The sequence below is a fragment of the Garra rufa genome, chromosome 21 (genome assembly GCF_049309525.1).
Source record: "Garra rufa chromosome 21, GarRuf1.0, whole genome shotgun sequence".
In the NCBI taxonomy this organism is placed as follows: Eukaryota; Metazoa; Chordata; class Actinopteri; order Cypriniformes; family Cyprinidae; genus Garra; species Garra rufa.
This window is the reverse complement of record NC_133381.1, coordinates 36,875,989-36,900,722: the sequence shown is the minus strand read 5'-3', so window position 1 is coordinate 36,900,722 and position 24,734 is coordinate 36,875,989. Positions and strand designations below refer to the sequence as shown.

General features: G+C 36.4%; 2 protein-coding genes across 2 annotated transcripts in view; both read right to left on the bottom strand.

Moving 5' to 3' along the window:
• cgref1 (cell growth regulator with EF-hand domain 1) overlaps nt 1-24,734 on the bottom strand; it is a 314,634-nt gene that overhangs the window by 58,478 nt on the left and 231,422 nt on the right. The window lies entirely within an intron of this gene.
• LOC141295519 (fibronectin type 3 and ankyrin repeat domains protein 1-like) lies at nt 16,585-24,401 on the bottom strand. Its single transcript, XM_073826744.1, has 11 exons — nt 24,269-24,401; nt 22,854-23,022; nt 22,619-22,743; nt 21,221-21,302; nt 20,898-20,972; nt 19,258-19,323; nt 19,009-19,174; nt 17,127-17,270; nt 16,963-17,040; nt 16,788-16,832; nt 16,585-16,715 (listed from the first exon to the last, which is right to left on the bottom strand). The coding sequence occupies exons 1-11, from the start codon at nt 24,276-24,278 to the stop codon at nt 16,626-16,628; spliced, it is 1,050 nt and encodes a 349-aa protein (XP_073682845.1). The 5' UTR covers nt 24,279-24,401; the 3' UTR covers nt 16,585-16,625.

Genomic DNA, 24,734 nt, shown 5'->3' with positions numbered 1-24,734 from the left:
AAGAATAAGAATGCATAATTAAATATCCATTATCAATGATATAGTATATAAAATATATCTAAACTTGAGAAAGAAAAAAAGAATCAATGTTTTATTTATAATCAGCAGTTCTTAAATAGAACACAATGTGAGTATAAATATTAATTGGCATTAGCATTGTCAGCCTGTAATCACAAAAATGATTACAAAAGGCTTGTTGGTCAGGAGGTTTAACCATAAGGGCCCGTTTGGCGTTTACCCAGAAAAAAACAATGCAGTGAGAAGTAGCGCAGTGGAATGCAAAAATGCACTCTATGTAAACGTGCTAGACTGATGTCTTTGACAGCTGTGCTCACATCATACATCTTTTTTTAGCTTTTCTCATTCATGACCCAGCTTTCTAAAAACTGTGGCACTCAAAGTTAAAATAAGTTTTAACTTTCCATTCCACTGCTCGTTTTTCAATGCAAAAACGCGTTCTGTGTAAATGACCCCTAAGACCCCAGCTGATACAACTTGGTTGAAAGCGACTGACAAATGCAGAAACCAAGTGGAAGGAGATAAGGAGATATTAGCAAGGACATTACACTTTCCATTGCTCCACACATCACATAAATATCTTATATGAAGTTTCCAGCTGAAGATAAAACAAAGACACAAAATATTAGAGCGGGGTAGACAGAGCGGGCGGAGGAGTGAAAGTGATACGGCGAGAATGAGATTGGACGGGTGCATGAGAGCTTTCCTGTGAGATGGGATGAGAGACGTCCATGTGTGAAGGTATGTGGTTTAGACGATAAGTGCTGCTCGGGGACGTTGGCAGGATGTGCTATCAGACAGCATGAAGAAGAACATCTGTTGCTTTGAATCTCAGCTCCACTTCACGGCACTGCAGAGAACTAGCTGCGGTTAGAGCCGGCACAACTTGGAAAGTCTCACCTCAAGGAAACGTTTTGCACGTTTGCTATCTTGCTATAAAAGTGCAAGATGGGTGTTTTGGTTATAACACATATAATTCTAAATTCTAACATAACAAACCCAAAGGTTAAGTAAGGGATAATGTACAGGCAGCCGGTAGTTATCGCAGAAATAAGCCCCGACAGTGTGATCAGGACCCGACGCGAAGCTTATTTCGCGATAACTACCGGCTGCCTGTACATTATCCCGCTTATTACACGGCTACTTGCCACATAAGGAAAAAAACTGGACATGAATATGAATTTGAAACCTTTTATTGGCATATTTGTTTTAAATTAACATTTTTATCCTTCCGCGAAACGATATAGTACCACGTGACTAACATTCAAACTATGTACGTTAGTAAGACAATTTAAATAGATTAATGTCCAAATTTTCCATTGTTAATTGTGGTTGTCCAGTGTTTGTCACAAGATGGCGCCAAACGGTAATCTTTGTTGGCACGGAGGGATTTTAAACATACAAGTAGTACCGGCTATACGTTATTACTTTGGAGCGGTGATTATTTGAAAAGAACGAACCTGCAAATGTCTCAACTGACCAATCAGAATCGAGCATTCCAAAGAGCCGTGTAATAATCCATGAGAAAATCCACAGAAAAGAGGTAGATTTTGTCACAGATTCTGTCTTTAGAGCTTAAAGGAACACTTTTTTTGGAAATAGGCTCATTCTCCAACTCCCCCTGAGTTAATAAGTTGAGTTTTACCGTTTTGAAATCCATTCAGCCGTTTTCCTGTTCTGGCTATATTTAGCACAGCTTAGCATAGATTATTGAATCCTATCGCGTTCAAAAATGACCAACGAGTTTAGATATTTTTCCTATTTAAAACTTGACTCTTCTGTAGTTATATCGTGAACTGATACCGACGGAAAATGTAAAGCTGCGATTAATGTAATGTAAAGCGGCATAATAGTCAAGGAAGTTTCCTGCCGTAATATGGACGCAGCAGGCGCAGTAATATCTCGCAGTGACTGAAGTTAGTTCCCAGCTAGGTTAGCATTTGCACATGTGCTGCGTGATATTACTGCGCCTGCTTTGGCCATGTAACGGCAGGAAACTTCCTTGACTATTACACCGGTATGGAAGTGTAGTTCCTAATCTTATCGGCCGATTACCGAACGCGTTTTTTTGTGTTTTTTTTTTTTCCCCATGTATTATGCTGATTTTTTCACCATTGCAGAAATTAAATAGCCAATATTTGTTTTTTACAGTTTTGTCTTACTTTTTAAAGAAAAAATCAATTACAAAACAATTAAAAAATATTTAATACTGAGCATTTTTAACATTCTAGCAGCAGATTTATGAACGATTCTCATCAAGCAGATTTTCCTCATGCTTTGGACTTTGAACCCTGGCTAAGGAGCTTGTGCAGAGCTGTCAGAATAAATTCAGTTGGTGCGTGTATTAGACAACATAACATTCTGTAGTATATTTACTAATGATTGTAAGGCCATTTTGTGATTTCAGTCATCATACAGTAACCGGCAACAACCACCACTTTCTCTTCTCATCGAAGGCATGCAATGCGATACTAAACAGTCTGTCGGTGCTCGGAATGACTTTTGCATCTTTCTCTGACAGTTTTAAATGCTTCTGCACTGACAACATTGCTGCATTAATGCCTCTATTTAATCGCATCACGTCATTGTTCAGTATGATTTATTCTGATTATAAAAATAATAATTTGGGTTGCTGAACATTCTGTGCATCCCAAGTTATTTTCTTAAAACAAAATTATACTTATTAAGCTCAAATGCTCATCTTGTCTAGCTCTGAAAAATGAGATGGGAGTTTTTAGACATACCCTAACTGTATTGACCTGGAATGCACATGCAGTGTCCATGCAGAGCTAGACATGACAAGCGTTTTGTCAAAAACTGTCTTTTTTTTTTTAAATAACCAGTCGTTTTGCTAGATAAGACCCTTCTTCCTCGGCTGTGATCGTTTAGAGCCCTTTAAAACTACATTTAAACTGCATTTTGGAAGTTCAAACCGTTGAAGACCACTATATGGAGAAAAATCTTAAAATGTTTGCCTTAAAAAAAAAAAGCATTTTTAATTACTTTACAACTGAAGAAAGAAAGACATGAACATCGTGGATGACAAGGGGCTGAGTAAATTATCTGTAAATTTTTGTTCTGGAAGTGAACTTTTTTGCTCTCTATCAGTGGCTTTTCATCAAAACGCCTTTCAGAACTCACATACTGTAGCTGTGCTAAACAATACAAATGATTTATACCTTGAAGCTTGCTAGGTTTCTCTTCAGACCTCTTTGAGAGCATTCACATTAAACTCTTTTACATATGAAATCACCTTGGTTTGTTTAGTGCTCTTGAGTGCCCTTTTCTACTTGACTGAGTTCACATTTACTTGGGGAGCCATGAAACACTTTCACCTCTTACGGTGTTCTCACAAATTGGCCTCATGGCTCGACACACCGCCGTGCGCTCGTGATTAAAAGGTCTTGTATTGCCATAATGACATCGCTTTCTCTGGGATGAGGGCTTTGCGGGAACAAATCACTTCTATGGAATGGTTAGAAACGGAAATGAGGAAAAGTGTAGTTGTAGAAAGACACAAATGGATATGGATGAACTGTCTCAGAAATTTGGATTAGTCAGTTTTTCCATTGTTTTCCACAAAACAAGGCTGAACAGCTGTGAAAAGGTAACAGCTGTATGCCATGATCTCCTCCTCAGAGTAAATTGGCAACATATGATGACCTACTGACTCAACGCGGGGTGAATTGGGTCTTGGGAGTGCTGCACATTTTGTTTTTGTTATTCTGCATTTTTGTCAACAGGGTTTACCAGGATGAGAGTGTAATCACAACTCCATCTAGTGGCGCTAGTATGCTAGCACTGTTCACACTTTTTTTTTCTGGCACCCGTCGTCCAGAATGTTATTAGATATATTAAATTAACCACAATTCATTTTGTGATTCCAAAGGTTTTAGGTTTCAAGTATCTATATAAAGAAAATAAATTAAACTATTAAAAGGCCTACATTTAAGATTTATGTATTTGAATTGCATATAAAATTCCCATACATTTGAGTTTGAAGTCAAAAGTTTACATACACCTTGCAGAATCTGCAAAGATACCACCAAAAAAAAAAAGATACTTTACCAAAAATAAGAAGGGTCATACAAAATACTTATTTTTTATTTAGTACTGATCTGAATAAGATATTTTACATAAAGGACATTTAGAATATAGTCCACAAGAGAAAATAATAATGAATGAATAAAAATGACCCTGTTCAAAAGTTTACATACACCTGATTCGTAATACTGTGTTGTTACCTGAATGATCCACAGTTGTGTTTTTTGTTCCTTGTTTGTCTTGAACAGTTAAACTGCCCGCTGTTCTTCAGAAAAATTCTTCTGGTCCCACAGATTCTTTGCTTTTTTTTTTTTTTTAGCATTTTTGTGTATTTAAACTAGTGGTGGGCCGTTATCGGCGTTAACGTGCTGCGTTAACGTGAAACTCTTATCGTGCGATAAAAAAAATATCGCCGTTAATCTATTCTCAAATTTGGGTTGGGAGCTGGGTCTAAACTACGCAAGCTATGGTGACTTTCACCTTGATAGTTTAACGCGGATGTATACCGAAGAATATGGTTGCGCGTTTAAGTCTCCTCCACCAAAACACAGACGGGATCGCGTCGTCCTCCATTCATAAAAACCGAATCTACTATAGCGAAATGCCACGTAAATTCGTCATTTTTTTGGATTCATAAATCAAATGTTGGTCAGTCACTTAATTCAAATCGCGATATGGACTAGTGTATGTGAAAACTGAAATTCAAAAAGACCGTTTTAATATGAATCCGATGTTCCGTTTGCCTAGCTGTATGTATGAAATTCATACTATGAATGGTGGAGACGCGCTTTTACTACACGCATACTGAAACACACGTGACGCTCCCGGTAATTTTTGGCATTTTCATCTCACATGAACAGATAAACTCAATCTCCCAAACTGCTGTGAGTGTCACTTTTACCGTTTCATTTGAGAAAACTAGCATCATATCATACTGTATACACAGAAACTTCACGGCAACCTGTCAAAATAAAAGTACGGTGTAACATGTAATGGGTTGGGTAGGTGTTGACGTTAAAAAACAATCTAATAGGTATAAAAAATAATTTCATTGTTAGTTAGTTAGTAAACACAAGTACATCTAATTGAACATAATTTATTTTCATCAACAAATTATCATAGAACAGCTTTATGAGCTTTATGATCCAGACTTTAAGTCATTATTTGGGTAGCACACATGTTCTGAATGCCTTCAGCAGAATTCAAATTAGCCATTTTAATCTAGATTAATCTAGATTAAAAAAATTAATCTATGCCCACCCCTAATTTAAACCCATTCCAACAATGACTGTATGAATCTGAAATTCATCTTTTCATACTAATGGCAACTGAGATACTCATTTGCAAAAATTACAGAAGGTTTAAACACTTACTGATGCTCCAGAATGAAAAACAATGCAAACAAGCCTGGGGGTGAAAACTTTTGGAATTGGAAGATCAGGGTAGATTTAACTTATTTTGTCTATTGGGGAAAATGTAAGTATCTTTTGTAACTTCTGAATGGCAGTACTAAATGAAAAAAGTATGATATTTAGGCAAAATAAGGAAAATGTACACATCTTCTGTTCAAAAGTTATCACCCCCCGGCTCTTTATGCATTGTTTCCTAAGGCATCAGTGAGCATTTGAACTTTTTGTAATAGTTGCATATGAGTCCCTCAGTTGTCCTCAGTGTGAAAAGATGGATCTCAAAACCATACAGTCATTGTTGGAAAGTGCTGAAATACACAAAAATGCTGAAAAACCAAAGAATTGGTGGGACCTGAAGAACAATGGGCAGTTTAACTGTTTAGGACAAACAAGGGACTCATGAACAACTATCATTAAACAAAAAACACAGCTGTGAGTCATTCAGGTAACAGCACAGTATGTAATATTTATAAATTGTTTAAATATGTGTGACAAACCAGGAAATATTATGTATTGTCATCTGTAGGACCACGACAAGCCCAGTGCCCCACAGAAACCACTTCCCGCAGACCCCTTAATCAGAGTCCACGGGGTGGGTCGAAACACATCTGCGGTTGGAGTGCGAATACCTCGACCCCTAGCCATCCCGATTCCAACAGTACCACGACTGCCCCCTGCCATACCACTGCCAAACAGGTCGGTCCCATTATGATACTGCTGGCAAAATCATATTTATGACTGAAAGCCAACTGCATTCTTTTTGAATACATTGCAGACCTCTTCCCAGATTACCACAGCCCTTTTACCATCACTGACACATGGACACCACAGCACTGGGTGAAATTCACCAGCATCTGAACACACTTGTTTGCACTATGAAAACTCTGTTGGACCAAGCGACCACCTCTGCGGAAACTCCACGGAGGGTCTCACAGAGAAGAGGGCTGACTGGACACCTTGGTGCTGCACCTCCTCAGAAAAGGTGTTTGTTTGTCCTCGCTCAGGTACTGCAGAACTATTTAAGATGTATATTTATTGTGAGGAGGAAACTATGTGCTGTGCTTGACACTTTTTTTTACTATATGACCATATTTTGTTTGTTTTTGAAAAATGCTGACTGAAAATAAGGCCACAAATCATGTTTTTCTTTTTTTTTTTTTAAGTGTTTTTCTTCAGTTTATCTTATGGTAAGACGTTCGTTGGTGTTGTGAAGATCAAAAAAAGACCTGCTTTAAATGAGTAGTTCACTTTTAGAACAACACAGATAATGTACTCACCCCTTTGTCATTGAAGATGTTCATGTCTTTCTATCTTCAGTCTTAAAAGAAATTATGTTTTTTGAGGAAAACATTTCAGGATTTCTCTCCATATAGTGGACTTCTATGGTGCTCCCGAGTTTGAACTTCCAAAATGCAGTTTAATGCAGCTTCCAAGGGCTCTAAAGGATCCCAGACAAGGAATAAGGGTCTTATCTAGTGAAACGGTCTGCCGGTTTTAAAAGACATACCCTAAATGTTTTGACCTGGATTACACAGAGTATGCATGCGCATTGCAGAACTCGACAAGACCAGCATTTGAGGTTAAAAAGTAAATAAGTTTACTAAAATGTAACAAAAAAACAGATGTTTCTCTAGATAAGACCCTTCTTTCTCGGCTGGGATCATTTAGAGCCCTTTGAAGTTCCATTTAAACTGCATTTTGAAAGTTCAAACTCGTGGGCACCATAGAAGTCCACTATATGGAGATAATTCCTGAAATGTTTTCTCAAAAAACATAATTTCTTTACCACTGAAGAAAGAAAGACACAAACATCTTGGATGACAACGGGGTGAGCACATTATTTGTACATTTCTGTTCTGGAAGTGAACTACTCCTTTAAAATGACGCGGCATGTCTGGGATACTGGAGTACAAGCAACATGAAATCTGACTAAAGACAGAGCACAGGAATCAGTGCCACTGAGTGCAAAAATAACCTTGACAATTACTTGAATGAAGAAGTGATGTGAGCCATTATTGTTCAGTCATCTATGGCTTGCTTATGGGGTTTGATAAGCCAATTTTTGTCAACTAAAGTACCTTAAAGGGATATTTCACGAAAAAATGAAAATTCTGTCATTAATTACTCACCCTCATGTCATTCCAAACCAATAAGATTCATCTTCAAAACACAATTTTTGATATTTTTTATGACCCTGATAAGATAAATTTCTGACCCTGCATAGAAATCAATGCAACTGACGCATTCAAGGCCGTTGTTTTTGTTTTCTTTGCACACAAGTATTGTCATAGCTTCATAACATTAAGGTTGAACCACTAATGTCACATGGACTATTTTAACAATGTCCTCCTTACTACCTTTCTGGGTCAGAAAGCTTTTGGATTTCATCTAAAATATTTAGGGCCCGAGCACCGATGGTGTGAGGACCCTATTGGATCTGCTCCGTTTATTAGGGCCCGAGCCCAAAAGGGCGAAGGCCCTATTGTTTTTCTAAGGATTATTATTATTATTATTATTATTATTATTTTTTTTTCAATGTTTTGGGGGATTTCGGGGGCCTTAACATACACGAAAACTCTTGAAACTTTGCACACACATTGGAACCTGCGGCCATCAGGGCCGGACAGACTTTGACATGGGGGGGTCACCTGGGGGGGGCATGGCACAGCGTTAAAAATTGCGACTTTTGAAGGGCTCTGGAGCGCACAACGGTTGACCTACAGTCACCAAAATTCATACACATATAGACCTCATCGGGCCAAACAAATTTCACACTCATAGTCCGTGCTTCGCCAAAAAGGAAGTCGGCTATTCAGGGATGTCTAAAAAGTGCATGCAATGGAATTTGAAATACTCCTACTAGGCCTTTCCACCGATGGCCACCAAACTCGGTCAGCATGATCTCAAGACATTGGGGACGCAAAATTGCCAGGGGATTTTTGATATCTCGAACGGTTTGACCGTGACGGGGCGACAAATTTATGGCGAGAAATGAGAAACAGGAAGTGCCTAATAACTTTGACATACTTTGTCTGATTTTGACCAAACTTCAGCAGTTTGTTCATCGTCTGATGCCGATCACAGAGATGGGACTATTATGAGTCAAAGTTATAGCGCCACCAACTGGCAGCAGAAAGCGTGACGTTTTTGAAACGCTTTAAACTCAGCCTCTTAATTTTACTCAATTTGTTTCAAACTTCATCCCAATAATGTCAAAACACGACCGATAAGAATCTGTGAAGGGCGTTATCCATAACTTTTATCATGTTGCCATGGCAACGTGTCAAACTTTAACTTTAGTTTTTTGTGTTTTTGAGCCACTTAAAATGCTTAGAATTTCATGAAACTCAACACACACATCTGTATTAATGACAGTTAAACACTGATAAAAGCCCATAAATGGGCGTGGAGCAGGCGCTCCATAGCGCCACCTTTTGACAAAAGTTGGGGGGTTACTTTGTCCTACAGTCACCAAACTCGGTACATATATTGGACTCATCAAGCCGGACAACTTTCTAATTTACACCCATTAGCTACGACCAACAGGAAGTCAGCTATTTTTATTTAAATATGGATTTTTGGAAAAATCAAGCTGTGGAATTTGAAATACTCCTCCTAGACCTTTCCACCGATGGCCACCAAACTCGGTCAGCATGATCTCAAGATATTGGGAATGCAAAATTGCCAGGGGATTTTTGGTATCTCGAACAGTTTGGCCTTGGCAGGGCGACAAATTATGGCGAGAAATGAGAAACAGGAAATGTCTAATAATTTTGACACACTTTATCTGATTTTGACCAAACTTAAGCAGTTTGTTCGTCGTATGATCCCGATCACAGAGATGTGACTATTATGAGTCAAAGTTATAGCGCCACCAACTGGCAGCAGGAAGTGTGTTGCTTGCAAAACGCTTTTAAATCAACCTCTTAATTTTACTCAATTTGCTTCAAACTTCATCAGAATAATATCAAAACACGGCCGATGAGAATCTGTGAAGGGGTCCTTGATACATCAAATGCTGTTGCCATGGCAACATGTCAAACTTTAACATTTGTTTCCTGTGTTTTTAAATATAGCTGTGAATAAATTCATATCACTCATAGCAGAATCAGACAGTTCACACCAAACTTTGTCAACATGATGCCAAGATACTGAAGATGTTAAATTGTGAACGGCTTTGGGACATCTTGAACGATGTTGATGTGGTGATATATGAAAGTAACAATAAAAAAGATGAAGAGTTATTTTCATATATCTTTAAATTGCATTATTCTAACTCATCAAAACTTTTTACATATAAAGAACAAGAAATTCTTAGGAAATACGTGTAGTTTCAAAATGTTATCATGCTCAGAGGCCCCAAAAACATTAAAAGTGTCACATAAATTTGTCAGATTAAAGCTCTAATACCAGGGATGAACACTAGAGGTCCTCATAAGATAAGGAATCGTTTGACCTCTAATGCTATTTAGCTCATTCTCAGTGTATAAGAATGAAAATAATCCATAGAATCAGTTGATATAGACTGTACTGTCAGTGTACTTTTACATAATTATTTTGTATAGGTGCTTAAAGAGCATTAAAATCTTTTTTTAATCTTTTAAGGAAAAATTATATGATTTATATACATATATACAATCTCACTGATAGAATAAAAAATCTTATAAGTATGACACTATACTGCTCAGTTCACTTAATTAGAATGAGAAACAAATACATCAACTAAGTTAATATGTATTTATTTTTAATATATTTGTTTATAATTATTTCACAGATGCTTATAGATCATTAAAATAATATTTAAAAATGGATGTAGATCATAAAACATGGTAACTATTTAAAATAGGGTCTCTTTTGTTAACATTGGTTAATGAACTAACACACGAACGAACAACGAACAATATATTTGTACTCGATTTTCTTCAAACTTCATCAGAATGATGTAAAAACACGGCCGACGAGAGTCTGTAAAGGCGTCCCTGATGCATCAAATGCTGTTGCCATGGCAAATAAATAAAAATACAAAATACATTCAAATATTTGTTTCCTGTGTTTTTGAGGCAGATAGCGTGCCTAGAATTTTATTTTCCATTTTCAATTTTCAATGATTTATTATATATTTAAAGTGCAGCATCCTAACTCTTTGAAACTTTTTTCATACAAATAACTATTCATTCTGATTAAACACAGTTCATTTCATAATTATACAAAACTCCACGAATGAAAGAAAATTAAAAAACAAATCTGATCTCACTCTGCTCTGCACTGTATGTGTGTGTTTGTGTGGTAAGTGGCTGAGTGTAAGGAGGTGGGATGGGTGGTAAGAGAAAGAGTCAGACAGGAGGAGAGACAGTTAGGGTTAGTCCAAAGGGTTATTGTGAATGCATGTGCCAACTGGGCACCGTTTTCCTGATGCTATCGTGATGGCAACTGCCAGACGGCGAGGGCCCGGTCAACGCTGCTTGCAGCTTTAATTATTATTATTATTATTCTTATCCGGAATGAATCGCATTTTTGAGGGCCTAAACATACCCGAAAACTCACGAAACTTTGCACACACATCAGACCTGGCGAAAATGGACGTCTGATATGGGTTGCAGAAGTGGGTGTGGCAAAATGGCTCAATAGCGCCACCTTTACACGTTCCGCGGTGTGCGCATTCAGCTGTGATTATCGTACATGCACAAAAATCGGTACACACATGTAACACACCAATACCTACAAAAAAGCCTCTTGAGATAAAATCCGAAACCCAACAGGAAGTCGGTTATTATTAATTTTCTCAGCAAAATTTGTGTCATTTTTGCCATTTTCAGGTGTCATACTTGAACGAACTCCTCCTAGAGAATTATTCCGATCAACAGCAAATTTGGTGAGTCTAATCTAAAGCCCTTTGCGACGTTAAATTGTGAAGATCTAGAGTTTTCATCGGAGGGCGTGTCCGTGACGGCCTCGCAAATTTCGATGTTTCGCCATGAAAAAGGAAGTTGCTATAACTCAGGCATACAATGTCCGATCTGTCCCAAACTTCACATGTGTGATAACACTCCTGACCTGATGACATCTACATGTCCATATTCAGTTTTACTCATAGCGCCACCTGCTGGCAACAGGAAGTGTCATGCTGTACTCTGCAACAAACTCCTCCAAGAGATTTAATCAGATCAACACCAAAATCGGTCAGTCTAATAAAAAGGCTTTAGCGATGTTAAATTGCGAAGATCTTGAGTTTTCATTGAAGGGTGTGTCCGTGGCGGCCTGACAAATTCTGAGGTCTCGCCAGGGATATAAAACTTGTTATAACTCAGCCATAAAATGTCCGATTTGCCTCAAACTTCACATGTTCGATTAAAGTCCTGACCTGAACACATCTGAAGGCCAATATTCTATTATAATCACAGCGCCACCTGTTGGCAACAGGAAATTACTTGTACCAAACTCCTCCTAGAGATTTAATGATATCAACATTATATTTGGTCAGTCTGATCTAGAGGCCTTAGAGATGTTAAATTGTGAAGATCTTGAGTTTTCATCAAAGGGCGTGTCCGTGGTGGCCTGACAAAGTTTGATGTTTCGCCATGGACATAGAAGTTGTTATAACTCAGCCATAAAATGTCCAGTCTGCCTCAAACTTCACATGTTTGGTAAGAGTCCTGGCCTGAAGACATCTAAAGGCCAATATTCAGATATTATCATAGGGCCACCTATTGGCAGCAGGATATATCATATCTTGCACTAACTTAAACATACCAAGGTCAATCTGCACCAAACTTCATATGTTTGATGAAAGTGCTTGCCTGAACACATCTACATGCCAATAATCAGTTATAGGCATAGCGCCACCAGCTGGCAGCAGGAAGTTTAGCACATTTAAGTGACTTTGATCTATTTTTGCTACATTTACTGTATTAAAAGCATACTGCCCACCGTTTGCTGTTTTCCTAAAGCCACCGGTCGGCGGTGAGCCCGGGTGCGAGGGCCCGTTCATCGCTGCTTGCAGCTTTAATTCAATTTGTGTTGCAAAGATCAAACAAAGCTCTTACTGGTTTGGAAAGACATGAGGGTGAGTAATTAATGACAGAATTTTCATTTTTGGGTGAACTATCTCTTTAAAATCATATGTGCTTGAGCAAAATGTTACAGTATCTGCCAAAGCATGAATCACTATTACTACTGCTACAACTTTAGCTCTAAGCATTCAGCTTTCTGCTACAGCCTTGAATGATACCTCAAATTATGTGGCTTTTTGAGTAGAGAAGTGCTGGATAATTAAACAGGCAAAACTGAGTTACTGTACGCCAACTAGGGGCCGAGCCGTATCTAGAGAGCAGAATATGCGTAGTAACTGCATAGCAATGGCATGTCAAGTTTATCTTCAGAAATCCAGTCAGTATTTATAGTCCAACACTTGAAAGGTTGTGATGTTCCTTTTTCCAATATGTTTTAAAACATTCTGAGAAATATCAGTGGCAACACAAAATATGTAGTGACACCACAGACCTTAAAATATTGCGGGATCGCAGATCAGCATTTCCACTGAGCCATCAGGATCCAACAGCTGTCATGTCTGTGTCATTATGGCCTTGTTGTGCTGTATACACACGTTCTGTGAAATATCTTCTAATACTTGAGGTTATAGATGTTAAATTTTCTGTACTGTATTTCTTGTATTATTTTTGACAGTATACACTACCAATCAAAAGTTTAGGGTCAGTGATTTTTTTTTTTTTTTCAAATAAATAAATACTTTTATTCAGCAAGGATGCATAAAATTGATCAAAAGTGACAGTAAACATTTATTTCCTATCAGTAAAGATTTCAAATTCAAATAGATTTCTATTTGTTCATCAAAAATGTCTGAAAAATATGTATAAATATGACCCCGGACCTCAAAACCAGCCATAAGGGTACATTTTTCGGAAATTGAGATTTATAGCTTTTCATTTCATTGTTTGTTGGGATAGGACAATACTTGGCCGAGATACAACTATTTGAAAATCTGGAATCTCAGGGTGCAAAAAAATCTAAATATTGAGAAAATCGCCTTTGAAGTTGTCCAAATGTTAAAATTAAAGTTCTTAGCAATGCATATTACTAAACAAAAATTTACTTTTGATATATTTACTGTAAAAAATTTACAAAATATCTTCATGGAACATGATCTTTACTTAGTATCCTAATGATTTGGCATAAAAGAAAAATAGATCATTTTGACCCCAACAATGTATTTTTGGCTTTTGCTACAAATATGTGACCCTGGACCACAAAAGGACCAGTCATAAGGTTAAATTTGACAAAACTGAGATTTATACATCATATGAAAGCTCAATAAATAAGCTTTCCATTGATGTATGGTTTGTTAGGATAGGACAATATTTGGCTGAGATACAGCTATTTGAAATCAGAAATCTGAGGATGCAAAAAAATCAAAAAGACTGAGAAAATCACCTTTAAAGTTGTCCAAATTAGGTTCTTAACAATGCATATTACAAATCAAAAATTACATTTTGATATGTTTACAGTAGGAATTTTACAAAAAATCTTCATGAAACATGAACTTTACTTAATTTCTTTATGATTTTTGGCATAAAAGAAAAATAAAAAATTTTGACCCATGCAATGTATTTTTGGCTATTGCTACAAATATACCCCAGCGACTTAAGACTGGTTTTGTGGTCCAGGGTCACATATATACATGCTATTTCAGACTGGTTTTGTGGTCCAGGGTCACACAGGAGTAAATTACATTTTAAAATAGAAAATGGATATTTAAATTGTAATAATATTCCATAGTATCACAAATTTTGCTGTACTTTTGATCAAATCAATGCAGCTTTATAAGTGTCTTTCAAAAACATTAAAAAAAATCTTACCGACCCCAAACTTTTGAATGCCTAAAGTAGTCTCTCTAGCTAAAACATCAAGATGATGTAAAGTACACAGGCTGTAGTAAATATCACTGCTGGTGTGTTTTGTCACAACTAAGGCATTTTTACTCAACAAGTGGTTCCTTCTTGCCCATAACACAGCTCTCTTTATGCACAGCTGGACTCACAGTTATTCATAAACTTATGGAATTGTTGTTCTGCTTGGTACTTCACCCTGAGGGGAAAATTACACTTTGGTTTTTCCACATAATATTCCAGCGTTGTTGCTTTGGGAGTATAACAAACCCAGCTGTCACAGTATTTCAGTCAAGCCAAGCCTGTGTGCGTGTGTTTTTATGTTCTTGTTTACCTATTCACAACAATGTATGTACATTTCACCTTTTTATATGCACTCATGTGGATGTATTAAATACTCACTTTTTTTTTTTGACAGATAATCTGTCACTATATTATAAAAGCCTGTTTCCGCCACTGAATAAAAAAAAAATTAAAAGGTTATTGCGACTTTTTATCTCACAATTCTGACTTTTTTCTCAGAATTGTGATACAAACTCGCTGTTCTGAATTTTTTTTATTTCAAATGCAAGTTTGTATCTCGCAGTTCTGACTCTTCTCTGAATTGTGAGAGATAAACTCACAATTGCGCGTTATAACGTCAGAATTGCAAGGTATAAACTCACAAATCAGACTTTTTTCTTACAATTGTAATACAAACTCGCAGTTCTAACTTTTTTCTCCTAAATGCGAGTTTGTATCTTGCAATTCTGACTTTTTTATCTCGCAGTTCTGACTTTTTTCTCTGAATTGTGAGAGATAAACTCGCAATTGTGAATTATAACATTAGAATTGCAAGGTATAAACTCACAATTCAGACTTTTTTTTATCACAATTGTAATACAAACTCGCAGTTCTGACTTTTTTCTCCCAAATGCAAGTTTGTATCTCGCAATTCTGGCTTTTTTCTTGCAATTCTGACTTTTTTTTCTCAGAATTGTGATACAAACTTCCAATTCTGACTTTTTTTTTATCTCGCAATTCTGACTTTTTTGTCTGAATTGTGAGATTTAACTTGCAATTGAGAGTTATAAAGTCAGAATTGTGAGGCATAAACTCACAATTCAGTCTTTTTTTTCTCACAATTGTGATACAAACACGCATTTCTGATTTTTTTTTCTTCCAAATGCGAGTTTATATCTCACAATTCTGGCTTTTTTCTTGCAATTCTGACTTTTTTTTCTTAGAATTGTGAGATATAAACTTGCAATTGCGAGATATAAATTCACAATTTGGACTTTTTTCTCCCAAATGCGAGTTTATATCTCACAATTCTGACTTTTTTTTATCTCGCAATTCTGACTTTTTTGTCTGAATTGTGAGATTTAACTTGCAATTGAGAGTTATAAAGTCAGAATTGTGAGGCATAAACTCACAATTCAGACTTCTTTTCTCACAACTGTGATACAAACACGCATTTCTGATTTTTTTTCTTCCAAATGCGAGTTTATATCTCACAATTCTAGCTTTTTTCTTGCAATTCTGACTTTTTTTCTTAGAATTGTGAGATATAAACTTGCAATTGCGAGATATAAATTCACAATTCTGACTTTTTTCTCAGAACTGTGATGTAAACTTCCAATTCTGACTTTTTTTGTCTCGCAATTCTGAGACAAAAAGTCAGAATTGTGAGATATAAACGTACAAATGCGAGTTATAAAGTTAGATTGTAAGATTAAAAACTTGCACTTCAGAGAAATTTGCAAGATATAAACTCAAATCTGAGGAAAAAGTCAGAATTGTGAGTTTATATCTTGCACTTCTGACTTTATTTCTCAGAATTGTGAGAGATAGTTTTTTAATTTGCAATTGTGAGTTTATATCACTCTGAGAAAAAAAGTCAGAATTGTGAGATAAAAAGTTGTAATTACCTTTTTGTTATTTTTTTGTTATTCAGTGATGAAAACAGGCTTCCATAATCTGTGGTCAAATTTGATTGCTCAGTTTTTGCACTGGGTGTTGAATTCATTGTGTAACAATTTTATATAAAGTCCATTTTTATTTCTATGAATTAGGATGTTAAAAGGGAAATGTGAATGCCTTCAAAATAATCTAACTGGATATTGGTAATGTAAGGACTTGAACAAGAACAATAAAAGAGCATATTTCCATTCTGAACTCAATTTCTTTTTATTTTACACTACAGAATCATAAAAGTTGTTTTTTAATAACCCTAAGATGTAATGTGTAAAATATGACATTGTGATAAAGATCATTTCTCGTCTCCATAACAGAATTGTCCTGCTGATGTCAGTCGATTTGAATCTTCCAAGCTTATGTTATCCAGCAATTTTATGATGCTCTAAAAACAGAAATTGTCTTTTTGTTCCAAGCAACAAAATAATATTAATTTATGTATAGTGTGTCACATTACCTGTCTCCCAAATGCTTTTGCCATATCCGCAGCACCTGCTCCATACTACATTGGGGTGTAAATATAATTTTATGAGGAGCGTTATCAGTTTTCCTGTGGCAAAATGTTTTATTGCACTACATAATTGTTTAATCATTTATGCATTATGAATATCATAATGATCATAATCTGTTACCTCATTCTTCATGTGGTGATCTGCACCACTGTCAAGCAGAAGTTTCACCAGCTCCACATGGTTATTTAGGACGGCGACCTAAAAGTTATAACCAAACAAAAACCTCCAATGATGTCATCCATCTTGCCCTTGACAATTTTAGTGGCTGTTTTGATGATAAATACCATTAGTGGTGTTTTGCCAGCTTTGTCACGGACGTTTACATCAGCTCCAGACTGGAGGAGGATGGAGGCGACCGCAGCGTTTCCACTGATGGCTGACACACGCATGAGAGGAGTCCAGAGAGACACTTTATCCATCGCATCCACCTGTCAAAAGTACAAAAGCACATGCTTTAAACTGACAATGCAGGGTCAAGCTCAGCATTTGACAAGTGGGCCATCGAAAAAAGACAATTCTGTAAAATAGCTACACTGCTGCTCAAAAGTTTGGGATCAGTAAGATTTTTAATGTTTTTTTTTTTAAGAATATGCTTATCAAGGCTGCATTCACTTGATCAGTGTTGTTTTCGTCAACGATGACGATGACGAAATCATTTCGTTGACGCCACTTTTTTTCATGACGATAACGAGACGATGACGAGATAAAAATGGCTCGTTGATGACTAAAACATGACGAGACGTGTGTGAGTTTTCGTTGACAAGACGAGAATAGACGAAAATGTTAGTGGGTGGTCCGTCAGACGTTTAAAATGCATGACATTTCCGCTTATTGTGCATGCCAATTAAAACTTAAAAAGTATCTGACGCTATGGCAAGCCGTTTTAGCATTAAATACTCGTTGCTATACTAGTATGGCAAGCCGTTTTAGCATTCCATCCTTGTTTGTCTTTTATGTTCTAAAACATTCCTTCATTATTGTAATTATTGGTGAAAATAGTCGATCCGGAAGCTCACATTGTGTTGAACTATAGATCTGCTATTTTCAGAACTTATAAGTGACACTACCCAACAGCAAAATACTTACTGACCTACATTAATGTGTTAAAGACTACCTTTTTCCCTTTTTTTGACTAAAACTAGACTAAAACCTTTTTGACTTTTCGTCGACTAAAACTAGACTAAAACCTTTTTGACTTTTCGTCGACTAAAATTGGACTAAAACTATCACATATAGAAGTGACTAAAATTTGACTAAAACTAAGAAGCATTTTAGTCCAAAAGACTAAGACTAAATCTAAGATGGTTGTCAAAAACAACACTGCACTTGATCAAAATATATTATATCAGAAATATTATTACAGTTAAAAATAATGGTGTTATATATTAATATATTTTAAAAAATAATTTATTCCTGTGATGCAAAGATGGATTTTTATCAGCCATTGCTTCAGTTTTCAGTGTCACATGATTCTTCAAAAATAATTCTAATATGCTGATTAATTACTGTTATTATCAGTGTTGGAACCTGTTATTCTTTTTTCAGGATTCTTGATGAATAAAGTTAAAAAGAACAGCATTTATTTAAAACATAACTCTTTTCTAACAATATAAGTGTTTGCTATCACTTTTTATCAATTTAACAAAAAAAAAAAAAAAAGAAATAATAAAAATGTCCTGACCCCAAACTTTTAGATTGTAGTTTATATTGTTACAAAAGATTTCTATTTTACATACGCTTTTCAACTTTATTTGTTAAAGAATCTTGGGGGGAAAAAGTATCACAGGTTCCAACAAAATATTAAGCAGCACAACTGTTTTCAACACTGATAACAAATCAGCATATTAGAATGATTTCAGAAGTATCATGTGACACTGAAGAGTGGAGTAATGATGCTGAAAATTCAGCTTTGTATCACAGGAATAAATTACATTTTAAAATATATTCACATAGAAAATAGTTAAATTAAAATAATAATTCACAATATTACATTTTTTCTGTATTTTTGATCAAATAAATGCGGCCTTGATGAGCATATAATGAGATTTCATTAAAAAAAATTAATTTGTGTTTTGAAGATGAACAAACATGTTACAGGTTTGGAACGACATGAGAGTGAGTTTCCCTTTAAAATCACATTAAGTGGTTGAAAAATTGACCTCTGACCTCACAACCATCCTGGATCATATATGTAATGACAGGCAGGTGTCCTCCGTCCACAGCCCAGTGGAGCGGCGTGCATCCATCTATGTCTCGGGACTGCCATTTGGACCCACAGCTACGCAGATACTTCACTGTGTTCAGGTGACCAGCATAACAGGCATGCATTAGACTGAAAAAACACATATGAGCATATTAGAAGGCGTGAATTACTATAAAATTCAACTGCGTTGAAAAAGCAATATGCAGGCTCACCTGTCTTTTCCAGTGCTGTCTCTCTTGTTAATATCAGCTCCATGCTTCAACAAAATGTTCACCAAGCTACAAACCAAACAGATGCTGATCATTATTAGATATATACAGTGAGAGCAAAAAATATTTGATCCCCTGCTTTGTATGTTTGCCCACTAAGAGAGAAATGGTCAGTATATAATTTTAATGGTTGGTTTATTTTAACAGTGAGAGACAGAATAACAACAAAAAATCCAGAAAAACGCATTTCAAAAAAGTTATAAATTGATTTGCATTTTAATGAGTGAAATAAGTAAATAAGCAAAAACTTTGTTGGCAATCACAGAGGTCAGACGTTTCTTGTAATTGGCCACCAGGTTTGGACACATCTCAGGAGGGATTTTGTCCCACTCCTCTTTGTAGATTCTCTCCAAGTCATTAAGGTTATGAGGCTGACATTTGGCAACCTGAACCTTCAGCTCCCCCTTTACAGATTTTCTATGGAATTAAGGTCTGGAGACTGGCTAGGCCACTCCAGGACCTTAATGTGCTTCTTGAGCCACTCCTTTGTTGCCTTGGCCGTGTGTTTTGGGTCATTGCCATGCTGGAGTACCTATCCACGACCTATTTTCAATGCCCTGGCTGAGAGAAGGAGGTTCTCACCCAAGATTTTGATGGATTTCCTTCGTCCCTTTGATGCAATGCAGTTGTCCTTTCCCTTTAGCAGAAAAACACCCTCAAAGCATAATGTTTCGACCTTCATGTTTGTCTGTGGGGATGGTGTTCTTGAGGTCATAGGCAGTATTCCTCCTCCTCCAAACATGGTGAGTTGAGTTGATGCCAAAGAGCTCGATTTTGGTCTCATCTGACCACAACACTTTTACCCAGTTCTCCTCTGAATCATTCAGATGTTCATTGGTATATTTCAGACGTGCTTGTACATGTGCTTTCTTGAGTAGGGGGACCTTGCGGGCGATGCAGGAATGCAGTCCTTCATGGCATAGTGTGTTACCAATTGTTTTCTTGGTGACTATGGTCCCAGCTGCCTTGAGATCATTGACAAGATCCTCCTGTGTAGTTCTGGGCTGATTCCTCACCGTTCTCATGATCATTGAAACTTCACAAGGTGAAATCTTGCTTGGAGCCCCAGACCAAAGTTACACAGTTTGACAGGTATTTTGTGTTTCTTCCATTTGCAAATAATCTCAAACCTTTGTCACCTTGTCACCAAACTGCTTGGCGATGGTCTTGAAGCCCATTCCAGCCTTGTGTAGGTCTACAAACCCTGACATCCTTGGACAGCTCTTTGGTCTTGGCCATGGTGGAGAGTTTGGAATCTGATTGATTGCTTCTGTGGACAGATGTCTTTTATACAGTACAGGTAACAAACTGATATTAGGAGCACTCCCTTTAAGAGAAGCTTGTTGAAATCTTGCTGATTGATAGGGGATTAAATACTGTTCAAATAAACCTATTATTAAAATTATAGACTGATCATTTCTTTGTCAGTGGGCAAACGTACAAAATCAGCAGGGGATCAAATAATTTTTCCCTTACTGTATGACTATAGTTCGACAAATTACTCTTTTCCCTTGTTAAACTACACTGCAATAACTAAACAAAGACTAATGGGAGACTCTGAGTAACATCAGAAGCACATTTACCTGGTGAAACCTTTCTGTGCTGCCACCATGAGAGGGGTGAAACCCATTTTGTCATAAACATCCACCTCGACCGTTCTAGAAGAGGAATTACATGAGAGGGGTTATGAATAATGTGTGAACTGGCATTTAAGAGAATATTTCAACTAGATGAAAATTTTGCCATCATTAATCACCCTGTCCCACAGAAAGAAGGTAAGTCATACAGATCTAGAATGGCATGAAGGTGATTAATGATGACACATTTTTCATTTTCGGGTGAAATATTTCTTGAATTAATACTAATATAGCATATGAAGAAGCGTGAAGTGTGAGTGTGGTCTCACCCTGACTGCAGAACTGTGGTCAGCTCCTTCGCATCTTCCCTGTTTACAGCCTGGTGGAGGTTCTTTCCACTGAAAGGCTCTCCTGGTGCCAAACCATCAAAACATTATAAAACTTTAAAGGCAATCACAGGTATTAAGACTTGTATGGCCTAATGTAACAAAATAATGTCTCTTACTGAAATATGTAGTAGAAAACCCTTAAAAGATTTACAGTATTTAAAAATCTACATAGTTTTATACATATTTTCGACTGTGGGAGGCACCATTATTTCGATGATGTAAAATGGTTGCATTCAGTGAGCTAGCGGCACTACCTGTTGCCATTTTTACCGCAACACAACTATTATTATGTGAATTTTGGTTATAATTTTCAGTCGAAAGGCAACAACAGAAGCAATGTAAATATCCACTGCTTTGCTAGTGAAAAGAAGCGGAGAAAATAAAGGGAAGATGCCTGTGGACAACTAAAACGTCATAAAGACCTGTGTATTTGTTCTCTCCACTTTAGCCCTGATGCCTTTGAGGCTTTTAGTAGATCACAGCTACTGAAAGAGCTTACAAATGGCAGAGACAAGAAATGCTAGATGCCATCCTAACAGGATGCAAACATGCCGACGCTTGTCACGATGCTGCAGCAACTGAAGGAGTTTCTTAACGTGGTTTTCACTCAATATCTGGGGGTGGCATTTGGTTTAGGCCTACACTTATATCCATCGCCACCTGCAAACTCTTTCAGAAGCTGTGGTCATTGTATCAGTATTTTATTTTCCAAGTTGTGTTGTGGTAAAAATAGCAACAAGTAGGGGCAGTGTCTCAGGAAGTGCGACTACTTTACGTAATCTAAATAATGGCGCCCCCCATAGTCCATAATATGTATGAAACGATGTGGATTTTTTAAATATTGTAATCTTTTTTTTTTCCACTACATATTTCAGTAAGAGAAATAATTTGTTATATTAAGTCTTAATTCCTTTATTCCTGGGATGGCAGAGAAGCCATTACTCCAGTCTTCAGTGTAACAAGATCCTTCAGAAATCATTTTAATATGCCAGTTTGCTCATAGAAACATGTTGGAAACAGTGTTTCTTAACTGTGATACTTTTTTCAGGATTCTTTGATGAATATAAAGTCCAAAGTACAACATTTATTAGAAATATAAATCTTTTGTAGCATTGTAAATGTCTCCACCGTCACTTTTGATCAATTTATATATATGCATCTCTGCTAGCAGTACTAATTTCTTTCGAGAAAAAAAATGGGTCCCACACATTTTGTGTGAATAAATTCCTAAAGGTTTGTGCTTCTACTAATAACAACAAAGAGGAGTATAAGATTTACTAGGTTTAATAAATAGAAAGACCAAAATAAAAGGCTTTGACTGAAGATGAAATATCTCACGTTTGGTGAAGACAGAGACCACAGGGCTGAGGCTGCACTCCCCTGAGGCTCTGCTGACCCTCAGTCTAAAACTATAGGACGTGCTGGACTCCAAGCCCTCTACAACATGATGAGTGCTGTACCCTCTGTGATAAAACAAAGGTGTGTTGTTAAGAAGTCGGTTTTAAATATGTTGTAATAACTTTAATATTAAAATAAAATAAATAATCTTCACCATCAAACAGTGAAAACTCACATGTATACAGTGCTGTATGTATGTGTTTTGGGGTCTATCTGCTCCACAGAGAAGTGGGTCCAACGTTCAGGAGGGCCATTTCGAGGTTTATCCTCTACATTCCTCCAGCTCAGCTCGATACTGTGGTGAGTGACCTTCCCAATCACAAGTGTAAGCTCTGGATATTTAGCTGTAGAAATTGAGAAAATAAATGGCAGATTCTTAATATCATGTAGATTGTTTGTATTAAAGTTGTAGGATTAATGTGAATTGTGAACCTGGACCACAAAACCAGTCTTAAGTAGCACGGATACATTGTATGGGTCAAAATTATCGATTTTTCTTTTATGCCAAAAATCATAAGGATATTAAGTTAAGTACATTTCCTACTGTAAATATATCCAAACTTAATTTTTGATTAGAAATTTACATAAGAACTTCACTTGGACAACTTTACAGGTGATTTTCTTTTTGTATTTTATTTTATTTTCAAAAGTTTTTTACACCCTACCAGATATTCAAATAGTTGTATCTCAGCTAAATATTGTCCTGTCCTAACAAACCATATCACTGGAAAGCTTATTTACTTAGCTTTCAAGTGAAAAAAAAAAACTTTAAAAAAAATACCCTTATGACTGGTTTAGTGGTCTAGTGATCCATTTAGCTTTGCATTAATGTCCAACACAGTCATATTACTTTTTGTTAACCATTGTGTTTTGAAGGGATGAAACTCAAACCAATCTATGGTTAATATGCAGTTATCTGATACAGCAGCAGCATCCATGAAATGATCATCTTGCTATTCAGGTGTGACATATTTGTAAACTGCAGCCTATTGGTTTCATCTTAATAAAGGTCATGAATATCACATAACCATCCGCAAGAATAACTAACCACAAAAGATTGTTCCTGGATTAGTGATAAATTAAAAGATTATCCATTACTTTTTAATCACTGTTGCCTTTTTTTCTCCTCAAAAGATCTGGCAATGTAAGATCAATTAAAAAAAAAATAGTAATTTGTTAATTAATTAATAAAATTCAGCTCTTTATAATAAAATCAGTAGTGAGATTTGAATTATTTTTTATTAAAAAAAGTAGCAAGAATTATTATGAATACTACTAATTTAGCATATTGTCTGTTTATTAGTACTTATAAAGCACATATAAATGCCATATTCTGCATGATCATAAACTAAATATGTACTTTTACTAACTATTAATAAGCAGCAAATTAAAAGATTGTTGAGGCAAAAGTCGTAATTATTAGTTAATATTGAGAAACTAAAGTGTAACCGAAATATAAAAAGGTTTCTGTTGCCCTCTGTTATATATTGGAAACGTAAACAAGTTTTTGGTTACTTTTTTTACGATGAAAATGCACTTACCATTGTATAAACTAGGCTACTAGCCACAAAACACACATAAAATGTCTACCTGGGTTCATCGCTGTCTCAGTCAGTGTCCCTGCAGTCTAGTGTAGAGAAATCCTCACATAGAGGATGATAGTTTGTAAGTGAGAGTCTGTTGGGTGTTTGCCTCACTCTCTCTCAAGCACTGCACGTCTGACTATGCCAGCATTACCGTTGTCATGGTGACTTCATTGGTGCGGGATTACGCACAATCTTTGGACGATTTAGTTGTTTATTTTAGTTGCACAAAACTAGTTTCCAAAAGATGTTCAAATTATAGCAAGTGATTGTTGTTTTAATATGAGAGCGATGTATGGTTATTGAGACTGAACCCTTATTTCACCCTGTATTTTCATCAGTTGGGGCTCTATTGTGATGGGATTAAATGACCACATGACCGCTCCAAATCTGTGAGTATGAGCGGTGATTCAGCGCGCTAATGACTAGAAGTTCGAATCGGTTCTTTTGAACAAATCACCAGGTCAAAAACG

What these genes read in the sequence shown, in the direction of transcription:
- LOC141295519 (XM_073826744.1), bottom strand. An exon ending in ACATACAGCACTGTATACAT is followed by an intron (nt 22,744 to 22,853) that starts GTGAGTTTTCAC and finishes GTTTTATCACAG; the next exon opens with AGGGTACAGCACTCATCATG. An exon ending in GGTCTCTGTCTTCACCAAAC is followed by an intron (nt 21,303 to 22,618) that starts GTGAGATATTTC and finishes GTTTGGCACCAG; the next exon opens with GAGAGCCTTTCAGTGGAAAG.